General features: G+C 48.6%; 1 protein-coding gene across 2 annotated transcripts in view; it reads right to left on the bottom strand.

The window, feature by feature from the left end:
• Positions 1-7,529, bottom strand: part of cd99 (CD99 molecule) — a 98,679-nt gene extending 91,150 nt beyond the window's left edge. Inside the window, exon 1 of one of the 2 annotated variants that reach the window (XM_072477350.1) lies at positions 7,225-7,529. In XM_072477350.1, the coding sequence (XP_072333451.1) occupies positions 7,225-7,285 (61 nt within the window). In that variant the 5' untranslated portion in view covers positions 7,286-7,529. The remainder of the gene's footprint in view (positions 1-7,224) is intronic. The other variant, XM_072477351.1, reaches the window with a different exon arrangement.
• Positions 7,530-13,629: the final 6,100 nt, after the last annotated feature.

Genomic DNA, 13,629 nt, shown 5'->3' with positions numbered 1-13,629 from the left:
AAATTAAGTGACAACTCCTGAAGCATGTCACACCAACATCGACTTGGAAACTATCATTCCCATGGTTTCAATGGGTAGATAATCCGAGGTGCAAAATGAGAAGCACTTGGTTTTGAATGGGATGCATATTGTTGAGTGGCTATCCAGCAATATGTTTTCTAAAGGTTGAACTGATCAAATACTTTTTCCATGTTAGTTGTTTAACTTTTCTTAAATATAAATTTAGAGAATCCAATTTATTTTACCCAATTAAGGGGCAATTAGCTTGGCCAATCCCACCTCCCCTGCACATCTTTGGGTTGTGGGGCTGAGACCCACGCAGACAAGGGGGGAATGTGCAAACTCCGGACGGACAGTGACCCAGGGCCAGGATCGAACCCGGGACCTCAGCGCCATGAGGTCGCAGTGCAAACCACTGCGCCACCATGACGCCCTTAGTTCTATAACATTATATCGATTGTGTTTTTAAATTCAAAAAAGGAATTAAGAATCCCATCCCTTACCAATCTTCCTCCTGTTGAAAAGAAAATGGTAACTACATGTATCACCCAGTGTTAAAATGGCAATAGCTTCAGGGCAAAGAGTAAGTGACATAGACAAATAAGTCAAGGATACGTTTTCTCCTCTAAAAAGGACATGAGCGGCTATTAAATGGCACTGGATTTTAATTTCAAATTCGCTATGAGGGGTGAATTTATGATTGCTGATTATTAGGTCAGGCCTCTGGATTACTTTTCCCCCCTGATTAAAGGCTTATTTCTGATAAAAGCTTATATTGACTCACAAAACTGCATTGAAACACCCAAACATCAAGAAGTCATTACATAATGCACTGAACAGAGACTGCAAAGTTGATGATCCTGTTGCACATCAGAGTGCGCATGCATTTTGTTTTCACAGTAACTTCATTGCACTGTTAATGTAAGCCGACTTGTGACACTAATAAAGATTATTCTTTTAAAAAGCATTCAGCCGCGACATGTGCTTAAAAACCAGACAACACTGTTGGAGTAACCTTCAGTGACCCACAGCCACTTTCCTCAGGCACACTTACAGAGATGGGCAACGAGTGGCAACCTCGCCTGCAGCAGCACATCCCGAGAATATGGGGGAGCGATCTTCCGGCGACGCTGCGCCGAAAAAGCAGCTCGCTGCAGCACAACGTGGCCGGCAAAAACCGGGAGACTTCGCTCCCGGGATCCACCCGGCTCACAACGTCTCGCGAGATTCAACGCAATCTTGTGAGACGTTGCAAGGAGAAACCCGCCCACAATGGGCAGGATCACTTTTTTGGCAAATCTGCATATTAGAGAGAGGCAGTAAGCCTTACTCTAATGTGCAGATCTGCAAGGTAGCAGAGGCATTGGGATTCAATCCCTCCTCTGCCTCGGGGACCTCGAGTGAGTGCTGTTTGGCATTCCCCTGTTTGTGTGCTGCATAAAATCTTTTGCCGAGTCCATCAGGAAGGATCCGGGTAGAAGAGAAGTGACGATCCCAGGCAGCGGAGGCGTGCAGGTCAAGGCCTCCCTGTACATGGACGACGTCGCCGCCTTCTGCTCGGATCCCACGTCTGTATGCAGGCTCTTGACGCCTGCGACCAGTTTGAACTGGCCTCGGGAGCCAAGGTAAACCGCGGCAAGAGCGAGGCCATGTTCTTTGGGAACTGGGCCGACCGGTCCTTTGTCCCCTTCACTGTCAGGTCAGATTACCTGAAGATGCTGGGGATATGGTTCGGAGCAGCTGGGGCGTGCACCAAAAACTGGGAGGAGCAAGCGCATAGCCAAGGTAAGACAGAAATTGGGCATGTGGGAGCAACGCTCCCTCTCCATTGCAGGGAAGAACCCTGGTCATCAGGTGTGAGGTACTCTTGGTGTTCCTGTATGTAGCGCAGGTCTGGCCCATTACCCAATCCTATGCCGCAGCAGTCACCCGGGCCATCTTCAAATTCATCTGGAGATCCAAGATGGACCATGTCCAAAGGGACACCATGTACAAACCTCTGGATAAGGGAGGGAGAAACGTACCCAACGTCTCCCTCATCCTGATGGCCACCTTTGTGTGCAGCTACATCAAGCTGTGTGTGGACCCCCGGTATGCAAACACCAAGTGTCACTACATACTGAGGTTCTACCTGTCCCCGGTGTTATGAAGGATGGGCCTGGCCTCATTGCCACGCAGTACAGGCCCATCGGCCCTCGATGTTGCGTCGACCTGTGAAACCACTCTAAAGCCCATCTACACTATTCCCTTATCATCCATATGTCAATCCAATGACCATTTGAATGCCCTTAGTGTTGGCGAGTCCACGACAGTTGCAGGCAGGGCATTCCACGCCCTTACTACTCTCGGAGTAAAGAACCTACCTCTGACATCTGTCTTATATCCATCTCCCCTCAATTTAAAGCTTTGTCCCCTCGTGCTAGACATCGTGCTAGAGGAAAAGGGCTTTCACTGTCCACCCTATCCAATCCTATCACCTTGTATGCCTCAATTAAGTCACCTCTTAACCTTCTTCTCTCTAACAAAAACAGCCTCAGGTCCCTCAGCCTTTCCTCATAAGATCTTCCCTCCATACCAGGCAACATTCTGGTAAATCTCCTCTGCACCCTTTCCAATGCTTCCACATCCTTCCTATAATGCAGCGACCAGAATTGCATGGAATACTCCAAATGCGGCCGCACCAGAGTTTGATACAGTTGCAACATGACCTCATGGCTCTGAAACTCAATCCCTCTACCAATAAAAGCGAACACACCTTACGCCTTCTTAACAACCCTCTCAACCTGGGTGGCAACTTTCAGGGATCTATGTACATGGACACCGAGATCTCCCTGCTCATCCACACTGCCAAGAATCTTACCATTAGCCCAGTACTCTGTCTTCCTGTTATTCCTTCCAAAATGAATCACTTCACACTTTTCTGCATTCAACTTCATTTGCCACCTCTCAGCCCAGCACTGCAGCTTATCTATGTCCCTCTGTAACTTGTAACATCCTTCCACACTGTCCACAACTCCACCGACTTTAGTGTCATCTGCAAATTTACTCACCCATCCTTCTACGCCCTCTTCAAGGTCATTTATAAAAATGACAAACAGCAGTGGCCCAAAAACAGATCCACGAGTAACTCGACTCCAGTCTGAACATTTCCCCTCAACCACCACCCTTTGTCTTCTTCCAGCTAGCCAATTTCTGATCCAAACTACTAAATCACCCTGAATCCCATGCCTCCGTATTTTCTGCACTAGCCTACCGTGGGGAACCTTATCAAACGCTTTGCTGAAATCCATATACACCACATCAACTGCTTTACCCTCATCCACCTGTTTGGTCACCTTCTCAAAGAACTCAATAAAGGTTTGTGAGGCAGACCTACCCTTCACAAAACCATGTTGACTATCTCTAATCAAATTATTCCTTTCCAGATGATTATACATCCCATCTCTTATAAACCTTTCCAAGATTTTGCCCACAACAGAAGTAAGGCTCACTGGTCTATAGTTACTGGGGTTGTCTCTACCCCCCTTCTTGAACAAGGGGACAACAGTTGCTATTCTCCAGTCTTCTGGCACTATTCCTGTAGACAAAGATGACTTAAAGATCAAAGCCAAAGGCTCAGCAATCTCCTCCCTAGCTTCCCAGAGAATCCTAGGATAAATCCCATCCGGCCCAGGGGACTTAATCTATTTTCACACTTTCCAGAATTGCTAACACCTCCTCCTTATGAACCTCAAGCCCTTCTAGTCTGGTAGCCTGAATCTCCGTATTCTCCACGACAACATTGTCTTTTTCCTGTGTGAATACTGACGAAAAATATTCATTTAGCACCTCTCCTATCTCCTCGGACTCCAAGCACAACTTCCCACTACTGTCCTTGACTGGCCCTACTCTTACCCTAGTCATTCGTTTATTCCGGACATATCTATAGAAAGCTTTAGGGTTATCCTTGATCCTATCTGCCAAAGACATCTCATGTCCCCTCCTGGCTCTTCTTAGCTCTCTCTTTAGGTCCTTCCTAGCTAACTTTTAACTCTCGAGCACCCTAACTGAACTTTCATGTCTTATTTTTACATAAGCCTCCTTCTTCCTCTTGACAAGTGTTTCGACTGCTTTAGTAAACCACGGTTCCCTTGCTCGACCACTTCCTCCCTGCCTGACAGGTACATACTTATCGAGGATACGCAGTAGCTGCTCCTTGAACAAGCTCCACATTTCCATTGTGCCCATCCTCTGCAGTTTTCCTCTCCATCCGATGCATCCTAAGTCATGCTCTGAAGGGGCTGGTTTAGCACACTGGGCTAAATCGCTGGCTTTTAAAGCAGACCAAGCAGGCCAGCAGCACGGTTCAATTCCCGTACCAGCCTCCCCGAACAGGCGGCGGAATGTGGCGACTAGGGGCTTTTCACAGTAACTTCATTGAAGCCTACTTGTGACAATAAGCGATTTTCATTCTCATTCATTTCATTTCATTTCATGCCTCATCGCATCATAATTGCCTTTCCCCCAGATATAACCCTTGCCCTGCGGTATATACCTATCCCTTTCCATCACTAAAGTAAACGTAATCAAATTGTGGTTACTATCACCAAAGTGCTCACCTACCTCCAAATCTAACACCTGTCCTGGTTCATTACCCAAACGTTTTGAAGAAAAACATCTTTGACCACAAAGTAATGGAGCAGTGGTCAGCAAGTAATGTCCTTGAGGCCCTCAGGGAAAAGGAGACTGTGGAGGACGTTGGACGGTTCCCTGAGCAGACTGTCAGAGTCATCTGGCAGAACGCCTCATCACCAGAACTTTCAAACAAGCCTTTGCAAAGAAGGTCTGGAGAGAGATGCAGTGATATTTGTCAAGGTTCATCCCAAGCAGCTCTGTGACACAGGACTCTGTGCTCTACGGACTGTTTCCAAGGACACACACAGAGACAAACGTCAACTGCTGCTGGAAGGTCATCAACTCTGTGAAAGATGCTCTTTGGTCTGCCCAAAACTTGCTGATCTTCCAGTGCAAAGAATTGTCCCCGACCGAGTGATGCAGACTGACACATTCAAAGGTCCAGGACTACGTGCTGAGGGACACACTCAAGCTTGGGGCAGCTGCCGCCAAGGCGCAATGGGGAAAGACCACTGTGTAAGGTCTCCCAACAAATGTACATCGAGGGGCTGGTAACAGTGTAAAACCCCTCGGTCTGGTCATTAACACTCCAATGTGTAATGGCATTGAAAGAAAAATGACGATGTAAATACTTATGAAAGAATTGTAAAGTAAACAAGGAAACCTGTTGAATGCCATCCCAATTGAATGTAAAATAGCCAAGTGAACATGCAACTTTGATGGAAATGTACAGTCGCAACAATTCAAAATGTCCTGTAATGTTTATTAGAAAATTTATGAATAAAGTATATATTTTTTAAAAAACATCTGTCCCCACAGGGACCAGATGGTATGGCACTTATGGGGTGGGGTCTCCAAGCGGATTGGAGCCCCTCCCCCCCACGCCCTTTAGGTATGGTGATGCCACCTGGGTACCCTGGCAGTGGCCAGGTGGCATTGCTGGCAGGGGCACTGCCATGGTGCCAGGTATTTTTTACATGCATGCGACTAGGCTGGAGTTGCCCACTGGGGGAGCCAGGGGACCCTCATGTTGAGTTTGGGGGGGGGGGTTATAAATGAATAGGAGGAGTTAGAAAGTGCAGCGTCCATAGTTTTTTTTGAACAAAGCACAAACCCGTGTTGTACTTAAGATGGGTTTGAAAGTAGTGGAAAGTTTGTTTTTGTTTGGGGGGGGGGGGGGGGGGGAATAGAGAGAGGAGAAGCAAATATACATTCCTTTAAAAAAAAGGGTGTTGGCACCAGCATTGAACAGGGATGAGCTCTATGGAGCAAATACCCTCCCTCTTTCTGGGTTGCCCACAGCTCTACACAATTGCCTCAGTGAAACTAAAAATCCACTAGACAGGCTCCCTACCTCAGAAAGAAACCTGGAATTGCACCCACAGCTACTGAGCTAGTTTCAACAAGAAGGATACAACAAAAGTAGTTTTAATTATTGTTTGTTCGCAAGTTCTGAGCAAGGCACTTTTCATTTGGGATGAATGTTGTGGTTTTTTTTAATTATAATAATGGGTGCCAGTCTACAGGGAAGAATTGGGAGGAGGAGGGGGAAGAATTGGGAGGAGGAGGGGGAAGAATTGGGAGGAGGAGGGGGAAGAATTGGGAGGAGGAGGGGGAAGAATTGGGAGCAGGAGGGGGAAGAATTGGGAGCAGGAGGGGGAAGAATTGGGAGCAGGAGGGGGAAGAATTGGGAGCAGGAGGGGGAAGAATTGGGAGCAGGAGGGGGAAGAATTGGGAGCAGGAGGGGGAAGAATTGGGAGCAGGAGGGGGAAGAATTGGGAGCAGGAGGGGGAAGAATTGGGAGCAGGAGGGGGAAGAATTGGGAGCAGGAGGGGGAAGAATTGGGAGCAGGAGGGGGAAGAATTGGGAGCAGGAGGGGGAAGAATTGGGAGCAGGAGGGGGAAGAATTGGGAGCAGGAGGGGGAAGAATTGGGAGCAGGAGGGGGAAGAATTGGGAGCAGGAGGGGGAAGAATTGGGAGCAGGAGGGGGAAGAATTGGGAGCAGGAGGGGGAAGAATTGGGAGCAGGAGGGGGAAGAATTGGGAGCAGGAGGGGGAAGAATTGGGAGCAGGAGGGGGAAGAATTGGGAGCAGGAGGGGGAAGAATTGGGAGCAGGAGGGGGAAGAATTGGGAGCAGGAGGGGGAAGAATTGGGAGCAGGAGGGGGAAGAATTGGGAGCAGGAGGGGGAAGAATTGGGAGTAGGAGGGGGAAGAATTGGGAGCAGGAGGGGGAAGAATTGGGAGCAGGAGGGGGGAGAATTGGGAGCAGGAGGGGGGAGAATTGGGAGCAGGAGGGGGGAGAATTGGGAGCAGGAGGGGGGAGAATTGGGAGCAGGAGGGGGAAGAATTGGGAGCAGGAGGGGGAAGAATTGGGAGCAGGAGGGGGAAGAATTGGGAGGGGGGAAAAACCTCTCACAAAAAGGGAGCAAGGCGCAACAAAAAAAAAACACCCTCAGTGAAGGTTAAGGAGGGCGGGGAGGGCTGTTGAAACCGAGATCCCTTTTGTAGGCATCCGAGCAGGGAGAAGAAAAAGTTTCCTCAAGAACTTTTAAAACATCGCCTCACATAAAACATACGACGGGGCCGGGGGGAGGAGAAAATGGATCTTACCTTTGGTTCCAACAAAGACGAAAGTCAGCCCGATGAAGAGGAGAGTCCTTGGAAGCAACATGGTTTCCGAAAAGTTTTCTTCAAAAGACAAAAGTTTTTTTCTCTCAGGTGAGCAGAAAGCCCGGGCCAAACAGCTTGTCCTCTCAACTCAAATCAACGGTTAGCTTCTGCCAGAGACAACTCTTCAAAAAATTGTATTTCTTTTGGCAAAGCACCTATTTATAGACCGACCGGGTGTCTCCCTGCTGCGATTAAAAAGCGAGTGAATTTGTTTCAGAGGCTCCTCCTGGGGAGGAGAAGGAGGGAGTACCACCCAGACCTGTCAATCCATCTGATTGACAACGCTCTACTCCAATGAGAGACCGTCACGCTCTGAGCGATTGGTCAGTCGTTGGAGGGGGCGGGCTCCGATTCCGAGGAGAGGGCGGGGTCACGGCTGGCAGCTTTTTGTTTGTGTGCAATGTCCTGACCCCACCCTGGTTCCTCTCCAAGCCATCTCCCAGTTTGCTGCTAAAGGTGACTTTTCAAATATGCCCACACCTGGACTGCTTTGAAGTAAAGTAAAGTCGCCATCGTCCCAGATAACCGGAGGCTTGGGGGAGAGCTGACCGGGTGGCGATTCAACCCGAGGGTCACCGCACACCTCTGGCAAGGGGCAAGGTTGAGATGACGGAGTGGGCGGGCCCTTCATGAATTACCTCAGCCCGGTCACGGGAATCTATGTGTTGTAAAAGCATCGCAATAATCTTCTTCTGATGGGGGCGGCACGGTGGCGCAGTGGTTAGCACTGCTGCCTCACAGCGCCGAGGACTCGGGTTCGATTCGCGGCTCGGGTCACTGTCTGTGCGGAGTCTGCACGTTCTCCCCGTGTGTGTGTGTGTGTGTGGGTTTCCTCCTGGTGCTCCGGTTTCCTCCCACAGTCCAAAGACGTGCAGGTTAGGTGGATTGGCCATGTTAAATTGCCCTTAGTGTCCAAAAAAGGATGGTGGGGTTACGGGGATAGGGTGGAGGTGTGCGGCTTAAGTGGGGTGCTCTTTCCAAGGGCCGGTGCAGACTCGATGGGCCGAATGGCCTCCTTCTGCACGGCAAATTCTATGATCTCAACCCCGGGTCACTGTCTGCATGGAGTTTGCACATTGTCCCCGTGTCTGCGTGGGCTCACCCCCACAACCCAAAGATGTGCAGGGTAGGTGAATTGGCCACGCTAAATTGTCCCTTAATTGGCGAAAAAAATAATCGGGTACTCTAAATTTATTTTTTATATCATCGGAATAATCTGAGAAGCTAATGCTTATTGCATACTGGAGACTGTGATGTAGCAGTAATGCCACTAGACTGGTAATTCAAAGACCCAGGCTAAAGTTTCACCACGGCAGCAAGTGGAATTTAAATTCAATTCAATTAATAAATTTGGAATTAAAAGCACTGGGCTAAGTCGCTGGCTTTGAAAGCAGACCAAGGCAGGCCAGCAGCACGGTTCAATTCCCGTACCAGCCTCCCCGAACAGGCGCCGGAATGTGGTGACTAGGGGCTTTTCACAGTAACTTAATTTGAAGCCTACTTGTGACAATAAGTGATTTTCATTTCATTTCAATAATGGTGACCATGAAAACAATTGTTGATTGTTGTGAAAACCCATCCGGTTCACTAATGTCCTTCAGGGAAGGAAATCTGCCGTCCTTACCCAGTCTGGCCTACATGTGACTCCAGTCGCACAGCAATGCGGTTGACTCTTAACTACCCTCTGAAATGGTCAAGCAAGCCACTCAGATAATGAGCAATAAGGGATAGGCAATAAATGCTGGCTCTGTAACATCTCCTGAACTAATGGGTGCGATTTAGCTCAATGGGAACAAAGTCCTCTTTCAAACGCATTGAGCTACTTGTTTTCCAGCGCTCACAGTGCTGAGAAACACAGCCCTATTAAACATCACTCAGGTTAGATCGGGGGCCTCAGCGGGGAGCATGCAGTCGAGGCCGCACATAGCCCTGTTTTCTGCAGTGAGGAGCTCCACTCGCCAGATGTGCGAGAGATCAGGGTGCCATTTTTAAATGGCACCCCAATCTCTAGAGCCCTCAACATGAACCCGAAACCCCCCCCAGCCCCAATTCACTATGAGGAGTCCTCCACATCCCCAATGCCCACACAGAGCAACCCCAACCTGATCATCACCCCACACAAAAATGCCTGCTCGGCAGTGCCAGGCAGGGGACCTCCAATCACCCCCCCCCCCAAGGGCCATTCCATCTGGTCCCTTTTGTACTGGATACCAGTACTGAAAAACACTCACCCAAGGTCTCTGAGGCAAAGAGGATAAATCCCAACACATCAGGTGCCTCGGGAAGCTGCATATTAGAGTGAGACTAGCTACTGTCTGTGTGGAGTTTGCACATTTTCCCCGTGTCTGCGTGGGTTTCACCCCCACAACCCAAAGAAGTGCGGGGTAGGTGGATTGGCCACGCTAAATTGCCCCTGAATTGGAAAAAAATAATTGGGTACTCAAAATTTTTTTTTAAAGAGTGAGACTCGCTGTCTAATATACAGATATGTCAAAATGTGGTCCCACCCACAATGGCCAGGATTCACATCACAATGTCTTGCGAGATTTAACACAACCTCGCGAGGCATTGCGAACCAGGTCGATCCCGGGAGCAGGGTCTCCCACTTCTATCAGCCACGTTGCACTGCCGGATGCCTCTTTACAGGTGCAGCATGGCCGTTCGACCGTGCCCAATACATTTTTAAAAATTCTTTATTAATTTAATTTAAGTCAGTAAGAAAATAAATCTTGCTAATGAAATTGCCTTGTAGTTACTTACCCATATGATCACTTGCACCACTCGTCCCGGAACCAGTTTTGTGATGTCACTCAAGTGGTGTGGATGAGGGTTCTGCTCTTTCCCTCATATAGCTTCGGAGTTGTGCGTCAGAGAGTTGCATTTTGGTTGAGCGGACAAACCACTTGGAGGACCCTGGCTGACCACACCAATTTGAGAACTACTGGCAAAGAGGTAAACAGCACAGAACATGCAGTGCAGAAGGAGGCCAATCAGCCTATCGAGTCTGCCCACTTAAGCCCTCACTTGCACCCTATCCACATAACCCCAAAACCCCTCCTAACCATTTTGGACACTAAGGGCAATTTAGCATGGCCAATCCACCTAACCTGCACGTCTTTGAACTGTGGGAGGAAGCCGGAGCACCTGGAGGAAACCCACGCAGAGAACGTGTCGACTCCGCACAGACAGTGACCCAGCGGGGAATCGAACCTAGGACCCTGGCACTGTGAAGCCACAGTGCTATCCACTTGTGCTACTGTGCTGCCACTTAGGGGAAGTGTTCCAGGGTTTAGTGGTTAACATTGTTGCTTCACAGCTGCAGGGTCCCAGGTTCGATTCCCGGCTTGGGTCACTGACTGTGCAGAGTCTGTACGTTCTCCCCGTGTCTGCGTGGGTTTTCTCCGGGTGCTCCGGTTTCCTCCCACAGTCCAAAGATGTGAATGTTAGATGGATTGGCCATGCTAAATTGCCCTTAGGTTAGGTGGGGTTACTGGTGGATAGGGTGGAGGTGTGGGCTTAAGTGGGGTGCTCTTTCCAAGAGCTGGTGCAGACACGATGGGCCAAATGGCCTGCTTCTGCACTGTAAATGTTATGATTCTGTGATTCCATGATTTTGACCCAGCGACTGAAGGAACGTCAATATATTTCCAAATCAGGAAGGTGAGTGACTTGGAGAGAAACTTGCAGATGTTGGTGTTCTCATGCATCTGCTGCCCTTGTCTTTTTAGATGGTAGTAATCATGTGCTTGGAAGGTGCTGCCTAAGGAGCCTTGGTGAGTTCTTACAGTGCATCTTGTAGATAGTGCACACGGCTGCTACTGTGTGGTGATGGTGAGGGGAGCAAATGTTTTTGGAAGAGGTGCCAATCAAGCGGGCTGCTTTGTCCTGGATGGTCTCAAGCTTCTTGAGAGTTGTTGGAGCTGCACTCATCCAGGCAAGTGGGGAGTATTCCATCACACTCTGACTTGAGCCTTGTAGGTGCGGGACAAGCTTTGGGGAGTCAGGAGGTGAGTTACTTGCTGCAGGATTCCTAGCTTCTGATCTGTCCTTGTAGTCACAACATCTGGCTAGTCCAGTTCCGTTTGTGGTCAATGGTAACCCCCAGGATGTTGATAACGGGGGATTCGGTGATGGGAACGCCATTGAATGTCAAGGGATGATGGTTTGATTCTCTCTTATTGGAGATGGTCATTGCCTCTCATTTCTGTGGTGTGAATGTTACTCGCCACTTCTCAGTCCAATCCTGGATATTGTCACGGTTGTGTTGAGGCATGGACAGTTTCAGTATCTGAGGAAACATTGTGCAATCATCAGCAAATATCTGCACTTCTGACCTTATGTTGGAAGGAAGTTAATTGATGAAGCAGCTGAAGATGGTTGGGCCTAAGACACTCCTGTAGAAACTCCTGCCGTGTGTTCTGGAGCTCAGGTGGCTATCCCCCAACAACCGCAATCATTTTCCTTTTTGCTAGGTGTGACCCCAACCAGTGGAGAGTTTCCCCCCTGATTTCTATTGATTCCAGTTTTGCTAGGGCTCCCTGATGCCATCCATGGACACATGCAGCCATGATATCAAGGGGTCTCCTCTTTTGTCCATATTCAAACCAAGGCTATAATGAGGTCAGGAGCTGATGGCCCTGGCGTACCCCAAACTGAGCTTCAGTGAGTAGGTTATCGCTAAGCAAGTGCCGTATGATTGCACTGTTGATAAGACCATAAGACATAGGAGCGGATGTAAGGCCATTCGGCCCATTGAGTCCACTCTGCCATTCAATCATGGCTGATTTCAACTCCATTTACCCGCTCTCTCTCCATAGCCCTTAATTCCTCGAGAAATCAAGAATTTATCAACTTCTGTCTTAAAGACACTCAACGTCCCGGCCTCCACCGCCCTCTGTGGCAATGAATTCCACAGACCCACCACTCTCTGGCTGAAGAAATTTCTCCTCATCTCTGTTCTAAAGTGACTCCCTTTTATTCTAAGGCTGTGCCCCCGGGTCCTAGTCTCCCCTGCTAATGGAAACAACTTCCCTACATCCACCCTATCTAAGCCATTCATTATCTTGTAAGTTTCTATTAGATCTCCCCTCAACCTCCTAAACTCCAATGAATATAATCCCAGGATCCTCAGACGTTCATCGTATGTTAGGCCTACCATTCCTGGGATCACCCCTTCCATCACTTTGCTGATGATCGGGAGTAGATTGTTGGGGTGGTTGTGAGTTGGGTTAGATTTGTCCTGTTTTCTTTCTGTACAGGACATACCTGGGCAATTTTCCACATTGATTTGCCAGCGTTGTAGCTGTACTGGAACGGGCTTGGCTAGGGACACGACAAGTCCTGGAGCACAAGTATTCAATACTGTAGCTGGATTATCGTAAGTGCCCATAGCCTTTACACTTGCTGGAAATGCTCAGCAAGTCCAGCAGCAATGGCGGAGAGAGAAACAGAATTAATATTTCAAGTTGATGAAGATCCGACATAACAGCATAGAAACATAGAAAATCGAAGCAGGAGATGCCATTTGGCCCTTCGAGTCTGCTCCACCATTGATTATGATCATGGCTGATCATCCAAATCAATAGCCTGATCCCACCTTCCCCCCCATATCCTTTAATCCCTTTCACCGCAAGAGCTACATCTAACTCCTTCTTGAAAGCAGACAATGTTTTCACCTCAACTACTTTCTGTGGTAACAAATTCCACAGGCTCACCACTCACTGGGTGAAAAATTGTTCCTCATCTCAGTCCTAAATAGCTTACTCCATATCCTCAGACTGTGACCCCTGGTTCTGGACACCCCCGCCATCGGGGACATCCTTCCTGCAAATACCCTGTCTCGTCCTATTACAATTTTATAGGTTTCTATGAGATTAGAACATCAAACATAAACTTGCTGGAGGAGGCCACTCAGCCCAATTTATCGTGGCCAATCCACCTAACCTGCACGTCTTTGGACTGTGGGAGGAAACCGGAGCACCCGGATGAAACCCACGCAGACAGGGGGAGAACGTGCAGACTCCACACAGATTCCTCTCTCAATCTTCATAACTCAAGCGAATACAACCCTAATTGACTCTATCTCTCTTCATATGTCAGTCCCGCCATCCCAGGAATCGGTCTGGTAAACCTTCACTGCACTCCTTCTGTGGAAAGATCATCCTTCCTCAGATAAGGAAACCAAAACTGCACACAATATTCAATGTGTGGTCTCACCAAAGCCCTGTATAATTGCAGCAAGCCATCCCTGCTCCTGTACTCGAATCCTCTCGATATGAGAGCCAGCATGACATTTGCCTTCATAGAAACCCTACAGTGCAGAAGGAGGCCATTCAGCCCATCAAC

This window comes from Scyliorhinus torazame, chromosome 15, assembly GCF_047496885.1.
Source record: "Scyliorhinus torazame isolate Kashiwa2021f chromosome 15, sScyTor2.1, whole genome shotgun sequence".
Classification (NCBI taxonomy): domain Eukaryota; kingdom Metazoa; phylum Chordata; class Chondrichthyes; order Carcharhiniformes; family Scyliorhinidae; genus Scyliorhinus; species Scyliorhinus torazame.
Note: the sequence above shows the minus strand (reverse complement) of the source record. Positions and strands in the feature narration are given on the sequence as shown.